This window comes from Equus quagga, chromosome 12, assembly GCF_021613505.1.
Source record: "Equus quagga isolate Etosha38 chromosome 12, UCLA_HA_Equagga_1.0, whole genome shotgun sequence".
Taxonomy (NCBI): domain Eukaryota; kingdom Metazoa; phylum Chordata; class Mammalia; order Perissodactyla; family Equidae; genus Equus; species Equus quagga.
Genome location: NC_060278.1, coordinates 56,257,507 through 56,275,981, shown reverse-complemented (window position 1 = coordinate 56,275,981; position 18,475 = coordinate 56,257,507). Strand labels below are relative to the sequence as shown.

General features: G+C 35.0%; 1 protein-coding gene across 2 annotated transcripts in view; it reads left to right on the top strand.

Annotated features, from left to right (window-relative positions):
* KCNT2 (potassium sodium-activated channel subfamily T member 2) overlaps positions 1-18,475 on the top strand; it is a 346,988-nt gene that overhangs the window by 284,066 nt on the left and 44,447 nt on the right. For both annotated transcript variants that reach the window (XM_046679418.1, XM_046679417.1), the window contains exons 22-24: positions 4,513-4,614; positions 8,051-8,134; positions 9,022-9,150. In XM_046679418.1, the coding sequence (XP_046535374.1) occupies positions 4,513-4,614; positions 8,051-8,134; positions 9,022-9,150 (315 nt within the window). The remainder of the gene's footprint in view (positions 1-4,512; positions 4,615-8,050; positions 8,135-9,021; positions 9,151-18,475) is intronic.

Sequence of the window (18,475 nt, the reverse complement as noted above, 5' to 3'; positions counted from 1 at the left end):
TGCCACAAACTCCCTCAGCATGGACTTGCCTTGGGTGGACTCGAGTTAGCCTTGTTTCCTCATAAACGAGACGGAATCCCTGAGAGCTCCAGCAAATGCACCTCCTCTAAGCTGCCACTTATCCAACTGGAACAGAGTGTGTGTGTGTTTGTGTGAGTGCGTGTGCACGCACATGCACACATGAGTGTGGGAGGAACCTACTAGATAATGGGTAAGAAGAAAGGTAGAAGTACAGAGAGAAATGCTCGTTATTACTGCATTTGCCTCCTCATTCTGTTTGCAATACAGAGGGAGGGGAAAGGAAAGCGAGAGAGACAGAGAAAGATTTAAGGCCACCCAGGACTCCAGGGCCCTCTCTCTTCCCCACTTGCCAGGCACACAATTCAGTGAGAGGCTCTGATAGGAAACCCGTTCTGGAAGAGGCAGCCTGTCTCACAGCTGCTGTTCAGAGCCTCTGTGATGTGGTAGTTTCCATAGAGACGAGTCTGTTTTCTAGCAAAGCTTCATAAGCAGGATGCACAAAACCCTAGCAACCGGTTGACGCCTTTATTTTTTTTTAACATGAGGCTTCTCTGTACTTGAATTGAAAAGGCCCCTCCCTAGGCAAGCAGCTTTGTGGCGCACAGGAAAGGGCGGGTTAGTTTGCCCAGGCCCTGAGAGTTTGGAAACAAGATTTGAAGGCTGTTGGTGGACTAGGGTAGGGAGAGGGAGGAAGAGAGGAGAAAGAAAGAAAAGAAGACTGTGTCAAACGCTGTATAAAAGGTCAAGCAGGATGAATGCTGAGCGAAACCCCTAGTTTTGCGGATTACAGTGTGGTTGAGTCCAAGCTGAAGAATGAAGGCATGTAACAGAATTGTCACTGAGAAAGGAGGGGATGGAAATCATTAATTTATGCCAATCAAATGCTTGATCTTTTCACCTCCCATACTGTTCTGCTAAATCCAATAATTTTATCATGGCATTTCCTATGGCATTAGATGGACACAGCTTAAAGAAAATAAAATTTGTTCCAGGAACGAATTCCCTCTTCTAACAAAGACACATGTTCATGGTAGCAAACCAAATAGAGGAGAGAGGTAAGACCAAGTATATTAAAGTGTCTGGGATCCTGTAATAATGATTTGCATGTCTCAGATTTCTTGTAGGTATTTTTAGATAAGTAGTTAGGAAAGCACAAAATCATCATCGAAACTTCAGCTGAATGCAGAATTCTACTAGGAAGGAAACATGATATTTTTTAAAAAAAGGAATTAGGGTAGGTCCCCCTAATCCCAGGTTTTGCTTTCCACAGTTTCAGTTACCTAAAGTCAACCGCAGTCCGAAAACATTAAATGAAAAATTCCAGAAAGAAATAATTCGTGTTTTGAATTATGCGCTGTTCTGAGTAGCACGATGAAATCTCATGCAATCCTGCTGCGTCCCGCCTGGGACGTGAATCATTCCTTTTTCCAGCGGATCCACGCTGTGGATGCTCCCCGCCTGTTGTCGCTTAGTAGCCATCTCGGGTGTCAGATCGACTTTCGGGTATCACAGTGCTTGTGCTCAAGCAACCCTTATTTTACTTAATACCCGCCCCCAAAGTGCAAGAGCAGTGATGCTGGCAATCCAGATATGCCAACGAGAAGTTGTTCGTCTCTTACTGTGCCTAATTTATAAGTTAAACTTTGTCATAGGTATGTCTGTATAGGAAAGACATAGGATGTATAGGGTTTGGTATTATCTGCAGTTTCAGGCATCCGCTGGAGGTCTTGGAAGGTATCCCCCAAGGATAAGGGGGGACACCTATATACTATGTGTTTGTACTAGAAGCAATCATAGAAAGATTTATTATTGTATTTTGTAAATAAAATAAAATAAAATAAAAATAGGGGGCAGCCTGGTTGCTTAGTGGTCAAGTTTGTGTGCTTTGCCTCAGTGCCCTGGGGTTTGTGGGTTTGGATCCTTGGTGCAGGCCTGCACAGGGCTCGTGCAGCCACGCTAAGACAGCATCCCACATACAAAATAGGGGAAGATTAGCACAGATGTTAGCTCAGCGACAATCTTTCTCAAGCAAAAAGAGGAGGAGGATTGGCAGCAGATGCTAGCTCAGGGCCAGTCTTCCTCACTAAAAAAAAACAAAACAAAACAAAAACAAAACCACAAAGGAAATACTAAACTATGAGAACTTTACATAACACCAACATTGCTATCCTTTCCATCTTCAAACCTCCATTAGAGAAACCAAGTGAGAAAGGTATTAGTGAACCTTAGATTGTTTGTTTCTTGCTTCCTCATATGAACGTTATAAATTTTATGATACCAATTTCCTTTTGATGTGGGCAACTACTATTTAGTAGAACAGGTTTAGTCATTTGTACAATAAAATTTCATTGACCGTCTGTGTACTGGGCATTGTTTATGAAACAGAAAGCAAAAGCAGGGTCTTTCCCTCCTGGAACTCATAGTCTATCTCAGAAGGACAGTTAACGAATAAAAATATCAACCAAGTATTGGAGATTTCAAAAGAGCTATGAAAGTCGTAACAAGGTCATATTCCGAAGTAACTGGAGAAGCCTGCTTTAAAGAAGGTGATAAAGCGAAGTCTCTTGGGAGAGGTAGTATTAGAGCTGCAGTGATCACACCAGACCAGCCCCCTAAAAACTTGGGAAGAAAGCAAACACTATGAAGTCCTTGGAGGTGATGCTGGCGTGTTCAGAGAATTAATAGTAATAGAAAATAGTATTTAAGTGCTTAATATATACAATACTTTCAGATGTTTTATCTTGTTTAATTAGTATAATGGCAGTGGGACGTAGTCAGCAATATGAATCCTATTTCACAGGTGATGAAACTGAGGAGCAGGGAGTGTAATTTGTAGAAGGTTGTACAACTGGGAGTGGCAGCTCTTGGCTGGAAACTCGTGTGTGTTTCTAGACTCCAAGCTCCCAGCCACTGCTTGTTATACTGCCTGTTGGGTCCATATTTTCAGCAATGGGACATTCTGCTAACCTTGAAACTCAAGTCCAAATTAACTGAAAATCTGCTCTTCTTCCACATTTTCTTTTTTACAGAAAGGCACCACTATCCACCCATTTATCCAGAAGCGGGTATCATCCTCATCTTCTCTCTACTTTACTACCAAATTCGGTCAAAAGTCCTCTCAGATTTAATATCTGATGTCTAAATATATTTGAAGATCTTTTCCTGCAAATATCCTAGTAGAATGTGCCTTCATTTTTCACTTGAATTGCTGCGCTAACACCCTCATTGATCTTGCTCAATTTCCCCATGCCATCTCCTGATTTCCAAGCCATTTTCTACATTGTCATCAAAGTGAGCATTCTAAAGCTATGATCATATTGCTCCTCCTCTTAACAGTACTTTAGTTTTTCCTCATTGCACTTAAGATGCAATTCAAAATCCTTAACATGGTTTCAAACCAGGATGCTCACACGTCCTGTTGTTCCCGGGGCAATTCCAGTTCACGCCGTTGGTTTCAGTGTAATTCTTGATAGCCTCCCTTTTCTCTCAAGGATCCTGGTACTTTAACGTCTAGTTCATGGTTACTATTCCAGTCTCATCTCTGCCCTCTTCCTCCAGCCCATACACTCACACTCCATACTGTATTCTTACACAATTGCTTATGGTTCTTCCACTCTTTCAAGCTTTCTTCCTCTTCCAGCTTCTAGCATCTGCTGGACCTTCTGCTTATAGCTTTCTACCTATCACCCACCCTCTCCAAATTTACCAGCTAATTCCTACTCATAGTTTGGGTCTCAACTTAGACATTACTTCTAATTCAGCCTCTTGACTTTTCCACCAAAAGACTGAGCTAGATGTCCTTCCTACATGCTCCTAAGGCATCTCTCTCTGTATCATTACATATACTCACCTTGGTCTTTTTGTCTATTTCGTTATTGGGACCACTCACAGTTTTCTGAGTTCTTGCAGGCAAAGAAAGTAGCCCTCTTTCTTTACTAGTGCCTGGCCATATTCAGCACATAATAAATTCCATATTAATAGAATTTATTAGTTCTATACAGGAGCTCTGTATCTCTACCTCTGAGGATAATGCCCTACACAGAATAGATTCTCAGCATGTATTTGTTCAGTGACTGATTTAATAAATAAATGAATGAGTCAATGTTTGATTGACACCTTTAATAATGAGTGGAATTAATTTCTGTATTTTTCTTATAAGATGATATTTACCAATAGGATTCAGATGCGTGGAGATAGGAGGGTAGTTCATTTCCTTCAATGTAAACCCTGGAAGTAAAAAAAGAGTAAATAAATGTTTAATGAACAGATGAATAGGTTAACCTTTCTTAAGTATTGAGTATTTTAATTGATTAAGGAAACTTGGTTACGGAAATTAAAGGGACATCTTAAAAATACAATTATAAGTGAAATAACAACATTTATAGCTAAGAACCATATAATGAGAATGTCTTTCATTACATGTGTCTGGAAAATTTAAGCAGAAAGGTATAAAAATGGTCACAGATTTTTCTCTTTCAAATTTCTGAGCAGAAAGAACGAGAGAGGGGTTCCAACTTGGCCTTTATGTTTCGACTGCCTTTTGCAGCTGGAAGAGTGTTTAGCATCAGCATGTTGGACACGCTTCTCTATCAGGTTTGCTGTATTTCTTTTGTTCTCTCTAAAATATTTATTTTATATTTCATTTAGATTTTATTAAATCCATAATGCATCTAATATTTCTCTGGAGCTGGAAGTAATTCAATATTTTATTTCATGTATTTATGACATAAATGGGCCTATGAAACATTTTGTAAGGAAAACATTTTTCAGCATCATCTGTGAAATGGTTTTAAGGCAGTCTTTGGCACCAGTGTCCTACAATGCTTATTGTGACATTTTAAGGCATTTCTCATATTCTCTAAGCATATTACTAGAATGAAAAAAGTTAAGAAAAAATTGTTAGGTTAAAAAAAAAGGCAACCTTCTTCATAATACTTTTTTTTGGAAATAAGATGCCAAGTTGATATCAATTAACTGATAAGCCAAGGACATTTTAAGCATCTACTAATTACTGCCTACTTTAGAAAAATATAAAAAAGATTTTACAACAACTAAGAACTATTTAGTTTATTCCTGAATGCCAAAGTTAACTTTGTCATTTTATCATAACTAAGAAGTTCATGGAGATGTTATTTTACACAAATATATCTTAATCTTTTTTTTAAAACTCTGCCAGAAATCGAACAGCAGTAACATTTCATATTCCCTGATTCAAGTAATCAGACACTTTCTAAATATTTCTATTAAGAGAAAAAAATATACGCATAGGGCTTTAAATTATTTGAAAACTTTAATCTCAAATTAAGCATTCAAGCATTTCTTTGTGCCTATTCTCCTTTTGATGACAACTTTTATGTACCCGCTTCTATAATGCGTGACTGAATAAACTAATCCAACTTTAGTGAAAGCTTTTCTACTGGCCTTTGGGCTGATTATGCCCTGGAGTATGCCTCTAGCAATGTCACGAGCCATCTGCTTATGCCAGATGAGTGCAGGAACAAACACAGAGAAAGAGAGTAAACATCCCTGTTTGCCCTCAAGTTTCCAGACACATTATTTGGGCACTCCAGGAGGCAAGGCTTTCCTCCCAAACACATACTTCTAATCTCTTAAAGAGAAGCTTGGAGGAGGGTTTGTTTAAGGAGCAATGTAGAAACTGAAGAATTTGTATCAGTGGCAGTCAAATGCTCGATGTCATTACATACCAGTGCTTTTCAGACTTGGTAGCCACAGTATCTTTTCTTTAAATCTCATGAGCAAGTCTAACATATGAGCTAAATAGAAGAAAAACTGTTAGGTGGAAGGGGAAAGCCGTAGGTATTTCTTTCTCATCATTTTTGCCTCATATTTTCTGTTATAAATAGAGATATAAGAAGTGTATTTTCTGAAGCTCCTGAAGAAGGAGTGAACTAGAACAATAATTTTCAAAATAGTAACAGCCTATTTAGCTTCTCTTGACATCAAATGAGATATTTTAATCGTCCATTTTTTGGATAGGCAAAGAGTACTCATTTATGTGTTAAAAAAGATATTAGAAATTAAATATTTAATTCCTAAAGTTATATAATAAGCATTCTTGTATTCTTAAAATATACCAAATACCATCTAATTGTTTTTGTTAATGATTTAAACTTATCTCCTTAAGGATAAATGTTTATATTATGTATATAGAACTATTTTATATTATGTATAAGAACTATTGTTAATGACTACAAATCTGTGGGTATCTACTATTAATATAATTCTATCCTAGACAGCATTTCATTTGTTTCCCCAAAGAAAACTGTGATACAGTCAGTGCTGTCAATCACAATATGTAGATGAGCCACAAGGGCTCAGAAAGATAAGCTATCCAGTGGTTAGTGTGAATCCTCATCTGCAGGCCACCCGTGCCTCATTAGATTACTCCCAACCCTAGCTCTCAGGTAAATAATCCCACACTTGTATAATGTTGGCTTTTCTTATGGTCCTTTTTTTTTCTTTAACTTACTGGTTGGTAATTTTCTTTTGTTACATCTCCTCAATAGTCCCTTTTTTCCTTCCCACTCGAAACATAGATTGCTCTTATATTTTTAATAAGTTTTATTAGTTCTCTTCTTTGTACAGCTGGAAAACCAACTATTAAAAAATAACTATTATATCAAATAAAATTAAAAACATACTAAGTGAAACTGAATAAGACTCTTCTGTGATTGAATGGCATGAGATCGAATGCACAGATTTTGTGATCTCAAGCAGGGCCTGTTCACATCTTTTTGGCTCCTTCCTACCTCTTGTTTGTGCCCTGATGAAATTATGGGACAAATGGCTTCTGGACAAGGAATGCGTGAGAGGTGAATGCAGCAAACAAATTAGCTGTGTTACCACATCTGGGTCTAAAATAATTTAAAATAGTCATTTGCCAAATCTTCAGTTTACTTTCTCTACCATGAATACTTTCTATTTTTTGTTTGGAAAATAATAGTTTTCAGTGCCTGAGAATCTATTTAAAAATTCTTCTTCTCTAGCATGCACTGAGGTACACATGAAGGTGAGCTATGCTCTCTAACGGTGCATGTCGCAACTCCTCCTGGTGGCCCCCGATGTGTTCATGTCCTAACTACTAAGAGACTAATATACTTGCAAAACTAGAATGCCATTTCTTTGCCCTGAAAAAAGGGAATGGACATGTTTCCTTGTGTTCTCCTTTAGATGAAGGGTTTACTTTTCTGAAACTAGCTGTTGGTAAAATAAAATAGTAATCAACAAAGTAGTCTGGTAGATGTATTTAAAAGGTATTATAATATTTTAAAAGTCTTTGCTATGCAAAATAACTAGATTATTTACATTTTTCACTTTTTAACACTTGAAGATCAAACTTAAGGCAGTCATTTCATACGTTTATTTAGTAATTGTTACATGTCATGGTGAAATTTGCTTGTATGGATTGAAAGGGTTTTTTTTCAGAGTTTAGAATAAATTGAAGAAATTGGAAGTATCATTAAGTTAATACTCTAACTGTTGAGTGTTGTTCTATTGAGTAGTGTTCTAGCAACATATCAAAATATATCTGATATGTTAGCACATAAAATAGTCTGATAATGATATTTAATGTTAAACTATTAATTCATTAATATTTAGATTTACTTAAATATTAGAAATGTATTCTAATAGCATAGAGCTTAATCCTAAAAAGATCTCGTTGAAATATTTCATTGCAAATTTTTGTTCTTTCAAGGTTTTTGATATTCTTTATTCTATTTCAGCCCATACTTTGTTATTAAAAAATCCAAAAATGTTTTATCATGTCCAACAGCATGCATAAAATTTAAGCATGTCAGGGTATTCTAGAGAATAATCGTTTCCCCTGTTTCCTTATGGACAACTTAACTGCACATGCGTACTGACAAGATAGATTTTTATTTCCTTTTTTATGGAGGCTTAACAATGTGTTATGAGAAGGAAGCTTTAGAAATGGTAAGGCGTCCATAGTCAGCTGTTCTATACATTTTTATGTCCGTAATAAATACATATTTTGTTTATATTGCAGTCATTTGTGAAGGATTATATGATTTCTATCACCAGACTCCTGTTGGGATTGGACACCACACCAGGATCGGGGTTTCTTTGTTCTGTAAGTCAATAATCTCTGGAGCAGAAGATTGTTCTGGTAGATTCTGAAACCCATCCATAATAGACTTTGGCTAACTCTTCTATGCCATGCTTTTCCTAATATGTGCTCAAAGAAGAGCATTGTAGTTTTTTTAATCCCTAAAAAAATTTTCAGGGAAAACATATTATTTTAAATTAATAATCATGACCAAATAGCCATTCTCCACAAAATTCAGAACAGGTATTTTTTTCTAGCTGGCAATTTGAGACTGACGGTTTTTGACCCAGGGTGCCATACTATCAAGGAAAAGAGTGATCAGGCACTTTTAACCCTTTTGTTTAATACATGAGTATACTATGTGCAAGTGGATTTAATGAAGTAACTTGCTAACAATTCAGATTTATGATTAGCAAAGAGAGACTAGTACTTATGCCTCCTGTCTGTGAGCCCTGTGCTCATTCTGCTACAGCTCTTTCTCAGTACGAGTGTTATTAGAACTTTGGATGGACAATTCTTTTTCATACTGGATTGTTGTTTGCACTTTAAGATTTTTATCATCAGCATACTCTGTCCACTAAATCTCAGTAGCAGCCCCTAGTTGTCTTAGCATTTAAAAGTCTCCACATTTTCCAGCATCTCCCAGTCAATTACTGGTGACTATTACCTACTGATATGGAGCTAATACAATCTCTTGTTGCCACAAATTGAGTGGTTGGTTTCTTACGTTTGGGGGAACCCAAGGATAAGGCTGAGGTGGAATGTAATAAATAAGTTTAATGGATGAGCACCTGTGAAATGTCACTTGGAGACTTCAAAGTATCAATCAATCCTACCTTTAAGATGTGTAAATAACCACTAGGTTTTTATTTCTTAAAGATTTAATATATAAATAATTCATCGTATTACAGATGACAATCACTGAGGATGACTTATGGATAAGAACTTACGCCAGACTTTATCAGAAGTTGTGTTCTTCTACTGGAGATGTTCCCATTGGGATCTACAGGACTGAATCTCAGAAACTTACTACATCTGAGGTTTGGAAATACCAAAATATTCCAGTTTTATTGTTTAGTCTGATTAAGTACAGCCATTCCTAAACTTGGAAATTGATTTCTGAAAAATGTCATAGAAAGTAAAAAAAGAATGCTGAGCACAGTGTCAGTTCTCAGATGCAAAAAACTTAATTATTTGTTTTAGTAAACTATGTCAGAATTTCACAAAATGCTCTTAGCAAAGGGGCTATTGCAGAATTTGTGGGTTTTGGACTCTGAATATGTTTTGTAGATCTAGGGTCTTTCATTTCTACAAGATTGTCAGGAAGCAAATTAATTCTAAGTAAACTTCTGACACGTAAGAAAAGTTCTTGGCTAAGATGTCCAGCTTTTTAATATTCTCTCCAACTCCATATATTACCATTTGGAAGAAAGCAAAACAAGGATAAGTTAGTAAGTGCTGAAATTCACATTTCTCAAACTTTAGCATGAAGACTACTCTGAAGCCAAGAAAATACTCCAGTAGCCATGCCAGACCTTCCCAGAGGAAAGCTCAGTAATTTTAAAAGCAAACTAGAGTCTATTAATATGGAACAGATTTCTGATGGCTGCCTGCAGCTGCAGACATATCCACATTTTGATCTGGTCACATTGTGTGGTTCTAAATAGTTTATATTTCCTTAGTAAAACATCACATTTTAAATTCGACTCTTTTATGAAATAAAAATTTTGGATAAATGCACTCTCCTATCAACATCTATAAAATTATTTAATATAAATTATGGCTTACATTCTTGAATTATTTTTCTTCTTCAAATACCTCAAATTTATTTGAAGTTTGGTTAGCCATTTCTTTTTTTTTTTTTTGATCTTATACAAAATTACCTCAACTATGAGGCTTAGATCAGTTATATGCATTTCTGTAGTCCATGTTATCATCAAGCCAGTTTGTGGTAAAATCAATGATTCCATGTATAGAAAATAAGAAATTTATAGGAAGCATAAGAGTAACAGAGTAGATTTTGGGGTTTTTTTTGGTTAGAATTTATAGTTTGACAGTTAAATAAGTGATATTGAGTTGGTTTCACCATAGCGTCAGGAATGCTAAAAGGAACTTTATTGCTATCTCTTCTACCGAATCTGAGTTCATCATTGGCTGTGGTCCCTGTGTTTCACACCACAAAGAGCAAGACCAAATCAGAGAAAATCAGGAATGATTGACAGGAGAAAGATACCAGATAGTTAAATATGTATGATAGTTTGTCTAGATATGACTAACATTTTAGGAATACTGGATTCAAAAAATTATTTGATTAAAAGTTAGAAGAGACAAGTGCTTTCATAACTAACAACCATTTCATATTTGAACTTGGTAAGTATGAAGAAGGTTTCCATACATCAGAGTTTTATCATGTTCTTATATGTAGGCTTCATGAATTTGAAAATTGTAAATTCCGCCTTTGGTCTAGCCCGTATCCATGTCAGTCATTTCATACTATGAAAGGACTTCATTGTATGCTGTTTACAGTGTAGGTAGGGAAAGGATAATTAAATATTTGTATTGCCATCAAGGAGCATTTAACATTACATTTTGGTCAATTCTTCCCATCACAAATAAAGGTCACCTCAGTAAAATGTTTGTAAATCCCCAGACATCTAGTTCATTTGAAAAACACACATTCTTAAGAAGATCAAGTGAAATTGGGCTAAATAAAGGTGATACCTCCTGTTTTCTTGCATTGACTTCAATTCATCTTTTGGCACAAATATTTTCATTTAAGTTTTGCATTCCACCTATTGTAGAGAAAAAGAAGGCAATTAAAATAATTAAAGATAAAAATAGGACCATCAAGAATTTTTACAACAAAGTATATTAATATGGGCAGAGAAATTAATGTTACTCTACGTCTAAAATGAACTGACCCCTACAGTTGAGTTGGAATTCTGCTTTTATTTTCCTGGCAAATAAAGCAAAACTACAACTGTTGAGGTATGTAATAACTGTAGTCGGATAGATAAAAGATACAAGTTCATCTCGAGAAAGAGTTGTTTTTCCTGCTCACTATTAAAAGAATGAGTATATTGTGAGTTTCCTTATAAGAAATTTTAAGGTAATGTGATGAACAGTATCTACCTTCAATCATAGTTTTGCAAGATGCAAAAGTACCATTAAAGTAAATATCCCTTAAGTCAATCTTCTTTTTAATAAAAAATAGGGAGACGTTAATTAAATATTAACTCAGTAAAGACATTGGCTTTTGTGTGAAAAGGAGCACATTCTTATTTTCCCAATCATATAAAAACACAGAATAAGAGTTTAGTGAATCTAATAAAATGAAAGAATGGTTCCTCCATTCCACTGTCTCATTCAAATCTCAGATGGTTCAAGAAAATTCAAGTGTTAGAATTCAAATAATTAATCATTGCCCCAAATGCCAATATTCTCTTACTTTGATTAAAGAAAGACACCAGATTTCAGAAGGTAGAAACTTGATCCAATAATTAGAATTGAAGAGTCTGACATATTCCTGCTTGGAGAGCTGTCAGATCCCCATTCTCCCTGACAGTTTGCACAGCTGTGCTGCTGTCCCTCACCCCACACTGGCAAAGACTGAAGACTGATTCTACGGAGAGGCTACCCAGGTGGTCTGTGGACTGGGGGGCACTGGGCGGCACTGAGGGCAGTAGTACCACACTGAATTCGGAGAGCTAAGTGAAAGGGTACAGTCTGTATACTTTAGATTTCAGCAGCAGATTGAAAAGTCTTCCCTAGGAGATCTGAGCAAGCCAGGTAGAAAGACCTAAAAATACAGACATAGGAGATTCTCCAGTTCATTCATTCATCCAGCCGGATGACTAGGAAACTCACAATGAGAAGAATCTCACCCAGAGCTTTCAATCAATTTATTAGCCCTCTACTCTTATATATGGGAAGACAATTAAAAATTCCCTATTTCAGGAAATAACATGAAATAGAGAAACCAAAATAAACAAAGAAGAGAAAAGAAAATTTCAAAACATAAAATAAAAACTTCCACTCCTAAGTATTTACCCAAGAGAAATAAAAGTATATCTACACAAAGACGTGCACATGAATGTTCTTAGCAGTATTATTCATAATAGCCAAAAATTGGAAACAATCCAAATGTTCACCAACTAGTGAACAGATGATGAAATGTGGCATATCCATACCATAGAATAGTAGTTAGCAGTAAAAAGAGACAAGCTACTCATATGTGCTGCACCTTGGCGGAATCCAAAAACATCATGTTAAAGGAAAGAGGAAGACTCAAGAGACCACATGTTGTGTGATTCCAAGTATATGAAATGTCATAAAAGAGGACTATACAGACAGAAAGTAGATTAGTGATTGCCTAAGGAATGGGGAGCAACAGTTAATGAACATGATGGCACTTACTGGATTGATGGAAATATTCTAAAACTGACTTATGGTGATTGTTATAGAACTTGATAGATTTACTAAAGTATCCCTGAATTTTACACTAGATGAGAGTGAATTATATGATATGTAAAATATGTTAGTAAAGTTATATATTGAAAAGCTATAATTAATATTATTAAAATGATATTACAAGGATGAAGGGTGACCAGGAAGCTATAGTTCTAAAAGAACATTCAGAAAAAAAAAAGAATTCTTGGGAAATGAAATATACTAGCAGAAATGAAAATGTTTGTACCATGAAGTTGAGGAAATCATTGAGAAATTAGAGCAAAAGTTCGAACGTGGAAATAGTAAAGATAAGATAAAATTAGAGAACAAATCCAGGAGGTCTAAGATATGAATTATAAGACATCCATGAAGAGGAAATGCAGCAAAATTGAAGAAATATCAGTGCAGTAATTTAGGAATAATCTCAGAACAGAAGTGTATTAGTTTCCAAACCTGAAGGGTCACCAGGTGCCCCCCGCAAGGCATTAAAGTAGACTCATACAGCATCATAAAATTTCAGAATACTGAAGGAGAGGAGAAGATGGAGACCAAGGGATGGTCACTATTTGGAGGGTCACCAGACATTTTATGGGAACCAGGCAACAAGTATGAGGCCAAGGAAATTTCCAGAATGGTGAGGAAAGGACCACCAGGCATAAGGGCAACACGGAGCAGATCAGAAGGCTTCAAAGAGATTTCTTCAGGAAGATGACATCTGTAGAACCTGATGCATCTTAATGTTGCAGAAATATCTTATACAATTGCCAAAGAGTTTATGATGAATTCTTAAGTACATGTCTAACTAAACAATTAATAAAATAAGACAATTATTAACTCTAAGAGTACAAGACCACAACCAACAACAAAACATTTGTGCAGGAAATGAATAGAAACTATGTTTCCTATATTGCCCATCTGTAAATTGTACTTAGTCATAATATGCCCTGAATTTTGATCTAACCAAAATTACACTTGAACTATTTTGAAATAATGGGAGACGGCAAGGGTAGTGGAATAGGTGGAAAAGATTAATTCCTCTTCTTCCAGAGGGAGAAGTCAATAGATAAATGCAGAAACTGAAAAAATTTAAAAATAACAATCAAGTGTGTTTCGTAGAAACAGAGAGATAAAGAGCAGTATATTCAGTTTACAGAGGTAAAAGTTGATGGTTCCTATGAGGGGGAAACAAGAAATTATGGTGGAAGGTGCTATTTTTTAAAATAAACCGTAGTATTTTCTGACTACTTAAACTATATATTTATAGCTAATAAAAACAATAACCAATACATATATAGCCATAAAGTAGTCATATTAGACCCATTTATTGATCGTTTCTTTGGTTTATACTTTCCAGTGTTAAATTCTATCCTATTTTATGAAGAATTTTTAATTAAATGCCAACATTTAAGAATATAAAAACTCTTGCTTCCTTCTTATTTCATGGAGTCAAAAAAATAAAACATTTTAAAGGCAGATGCACATTCTCGTGCCACATCATTTTCTAGTCTGTCTTCAATATCTTCTCGTCTTCTATGTAGAGAAAAAAAAAGTTATTATAAGTTATATCACCGCTTTGGCTGTGGGTGTGGAGGAAGAACTGAATACTTTAGCAGACATCTTTGAAAAGACAAATGATGATAAAGAATATTCATAATTAAAATTATAAAATTTATAAAAGACCTGGCAAACAATCTCAGGGTTTTGGGTGGACTATATATCAGTGGAAGGAGGATTTATACAAACACATAGAAAAGTGGAGGTGCATATGGGGACGAGAAAAACAGTCCATGGAAAGTAGGGTACAGCTGGTCTGCCCCTTTTTACCTAGTCCTGTATCACTTTGCCAGAAGAACTTCTACCACCTTCTATATGGGTCTATTTAAGGGTATTTTGGTAAACATCAGAATCTCCTGGTTCAAAAAACAAATACAGGATAGACAAGGACTCTTGCTCCTTTTGGGGGCAAAGAAGAACAATATTTCTGTCCACTATCCTTTATCCACAATTCTGAAACCCAAAAAGCTTACTAAACTCATTTGGTGACAAAAGCTCACTTGAATTGTTATGAGATTATTTATAACATTTATTATTCTACTTAAAGTGAATATTTATACTTTTCATTGCTGAAATACTGATTTTTTATTATAAAATGCTATCCAAGACCCACTAGGGGTATCACTTACCATACAGTATATGATATAGCACTATTCTTCCAAAATCTGAAAAATTCTGAATTAATAAACATATTTGTTCCTATGGTTCTTTGGGAAGAAACTGTGGAACCATATTTGCCTCCAGTTTTCCAGTGTACTGAAAATCACATTTGCCCGCAGTGTACTATAACCAGTGAAATTTTACTAGAAATTAGAAAGAGATCATTTTAAGATGTATTAAAGTACCAACATCTTTAAAAACCACATAATAAATTTGTGGAATATGTTACTCTAATTGTTGGTCACCTTCATACGGTCCATAAGCCCTGTAGCTTTAAAAAATATGCATAATGGAATAATTATTGACTGTCCCATCTACCAATCAGTAACTCTTTACTATTAAATTGGAACATAATATTTTAAGTCTATTATTAAAATAAAAGTATACCTTTCACAAAATCACATTAACAATATTATTTTGGTAAGAATTAAGATAGAATAGTTTTGAAATTCTAGCCGCCCATTCTCTGCTGTTGTTGACTCAAACAACATTTATTCCATTAGGTCGTGTGTTAAGAATCCTGAGATAAACAGTTTCAAGAAACCTATAATGAAATGTTTATGATGCAATTTTCATATTTATAATAGTTAGAATGGTAGATAATGAGTTACACTTGAGTTATATTACGCCAAAGAATATAATTGAAAATTTCACTTCTATGTATTGAAAAACGGATAAAATATTCTTCCTTAGAACTGAAGAATAAGATAGCGTGATTTTTATAACTTCTAAAATTTAGGGGTTATATGGTGACTGAACAGATCAATTTTTATACTCTATAACCCATGCGAAAGCTCACAATATTTCTATAACTTACTTAAATGTATACTTAGTAGGAAACTAATCTTACTATAAGATCTAAATTTTAAAATATAGCACAGGTGTTAATATCAATACTGATTATTGAATGTCAATAATTATGTGAAATATTCTCTCATGAATACAGTAGTCTCATAAGCTTCTATCAATTGTTTTATTTCCTTATACTGGTGCCATTTTTTCTTTCTATCAAATCTTAGAAAGACAATTTTAGCAGAAACAAAGGGGCCAGCCACATGGCTGAGTGGTTAAGTTTGTATGCTCTGTTTCAGTGGCCTAGAGTTTCACTGGTTTGGATCCTGGTCACAGACCTAGCACGACTCATCAAGGCCTGCTGAGGTGGAGTCCCACATAGCAGACCCAGAAAGACCTGTAACTAGAATATACAACTATGTACTGGGGGGCTTTGGGGAGAAGAAGAAGAAAAAGAGAGAGAGAGAGAGAAGATTGGCAACAGATGTTAGCTCAGGTGCCAATCTTTAAAAAAACAAAAAACAAAAAAACCCAAAAACAATCTAATGAACAACACTCTGGTAAACTTTAAAGATGATAGCTTATTCTTTACCTAATTTTATTCCAAAGCCCTATGATAAATAAACACATAGTTCAGTTTTAAGTGTTCTGTGGGTAGCTGTCCTGTTTTGTCTTTGTTGTTGATTGTTTCATGTATGTATTGTTTACTCATTGTCTAAACCACATTTTGTGTGTTTCTTTTTTCCTCCCTTTGTGTCAGTCTCGAGAAATAGCATCACAAGTAAGTACTTTGCTTGTCTCCCTTTCCTCAAATGGTTTCATATAGGAATTCAGAGCTGTTAAAGGCAGAGAATATTAAAGGTTGAATTCAATATTTCAGATTTTAACACACAACAAATTAAGGTAAAATGCTTTTAGATGTTCTATTTTAAGTTAGAGTATTCATATGTTCCTAACAGAATTGCAAATTAATGTTACCTGTTTGTCTTCAAATTGTGTTTAGATATTAATGCAATCGTATGTTTGACTGTATGGGGTCATTTCCAACTAGTCACTTACCCTCTGTGGATGGTCTGTCCTTGAGCAATCAGCTGGAACTGAAAGGGAGCAAAGGTCACGTGATGGAAAACATCCTTTTAGTGTACTTCCTTGTCGGTTGGTCCCTCTAGAAAGAGTTACGGAAACAATAAGACCTGTGATCGATTTCTTTAGTACGCTCTTTAATGTTGAACGTATTCTTTAATACCTTTAACTTAGTGTCTTAAAGAGGCCATTATTTGAACATTTAATAATATTAACCTGTGATAATAAATGATTTACTACAATATATCTAAAATTCTTAATAACATATGTATGTATACATATGCTTCTTATATTCCCAAAACCTTGATGTTATCTTCATGTGACTTGCATTTTTAATTTTACTTCCCATTTTCTTCATAAAAACTACTTTAAATAATCGGCATTATAGTCTTAGTACTTAACACAACCTCCTAAGCATTAATATAATTTCTGAAACCGTTACAAATATAAAAACATATTCAACTTTAAAAACTGTTTTGAAGGCAGCAGAAGGCAGACCTCGAAGTATAACCTTGTATGTCAAAGTTATACACTAAGAGTACAAGTCTATTTTTGAGCTTGTTTAATTTTGGAGAAAAGTCCTATATTATCATAATATCCACATTTTTGACACATGATTGCCGTTGTTTCTTCTACATCATAGATTTGGATCCATATAGTGAATGCAAATTCTCTTTATTAAATTATTTTGAACATCTTAAATTATTTATTTAGGTTTTATAACCTTTAATTCTATTGTATTTTTAAATATTCTTATTTTGTTTTCCTGTATATTGAATCTTTCGGAATTTACTAAATGTTTGTCAAGGAAGCTTCACTTTGGGCTGTATGAATATGGTTTTAGAGCAGAGCGTTCCAACCTTTTTCACATCTTGGTACACATAGAAAATGTTAATGTTAGCTTGGCATGAAGCTGGTCAGAAGATGCAGCTACCATGGCAGCCTGCAGGTTGAGCAAATTAAAATTTTCACTCATTGCAGAACATATCTCTGGCACATACCGGGTTTAGGGAGCTCATCTTAGAGTTCTTATATTTGCTGTATTAGATGTATATTTTCTGTTTCAGATGCAGGAAAGCAAAGGTTTGACTCATTTCTGAATCTTGGTAGCCAAGTTGTAAGTTGACTCTGATAAATTTTTTTCCGCTAATTGCTTTCTTTCTCATAACTATTATTCTAGCTCTCAAAATCCTCCAGTCAATTCCCTGTATAAGTAAAGTGTTTTCCCTCCCATTTGCTGGCAAATTTGAGTCTTCTCATATAGGCATCCTTCTTACAGTCCTTTTTATGAAAAGAAGAGCTCTAATTGTACTTTGGATATTAATGTATTTATCCTTATAATTCCACTTATTTCTTCTACAATTTCTTTCCTGTCCAGCTCTAGGCTTTTTTGGTATGTTTGTTTTGTTTTTCCCCTCTCCCTCAACTCTCTCCTTTTACCTTCAAATATGTACAGATTTCCCCAATTCTCAAGGATTTTCCCCCTGTTATTCTAGCTTTTTCTTATTTTACTGTTCCGTTAAACACAGAAAAGTTCAGACACACTGTCCATTCTATGCCTCTCCATGTCTCCAACAGTTTCTCCCCACTGCTTTGTTAATCCTCTCCTTGCATCACTAAAAATCTCTTTCAGCCCAAATCATTGGAATTTGAATTAGTTTTAATTCGTTTAAACATCCTATAAACTTTCCCAGGGTTCATTATCTCCTACATCTTAAGATTCCCTTATTCTTGCTTTTCATATTACAAATTATTCCTGTTTTATCTGTTTTCACTGGTTTGTTTCTTAAACTATTTTTTTCTCCTTCTGCTGCTCAATTTCAGCCT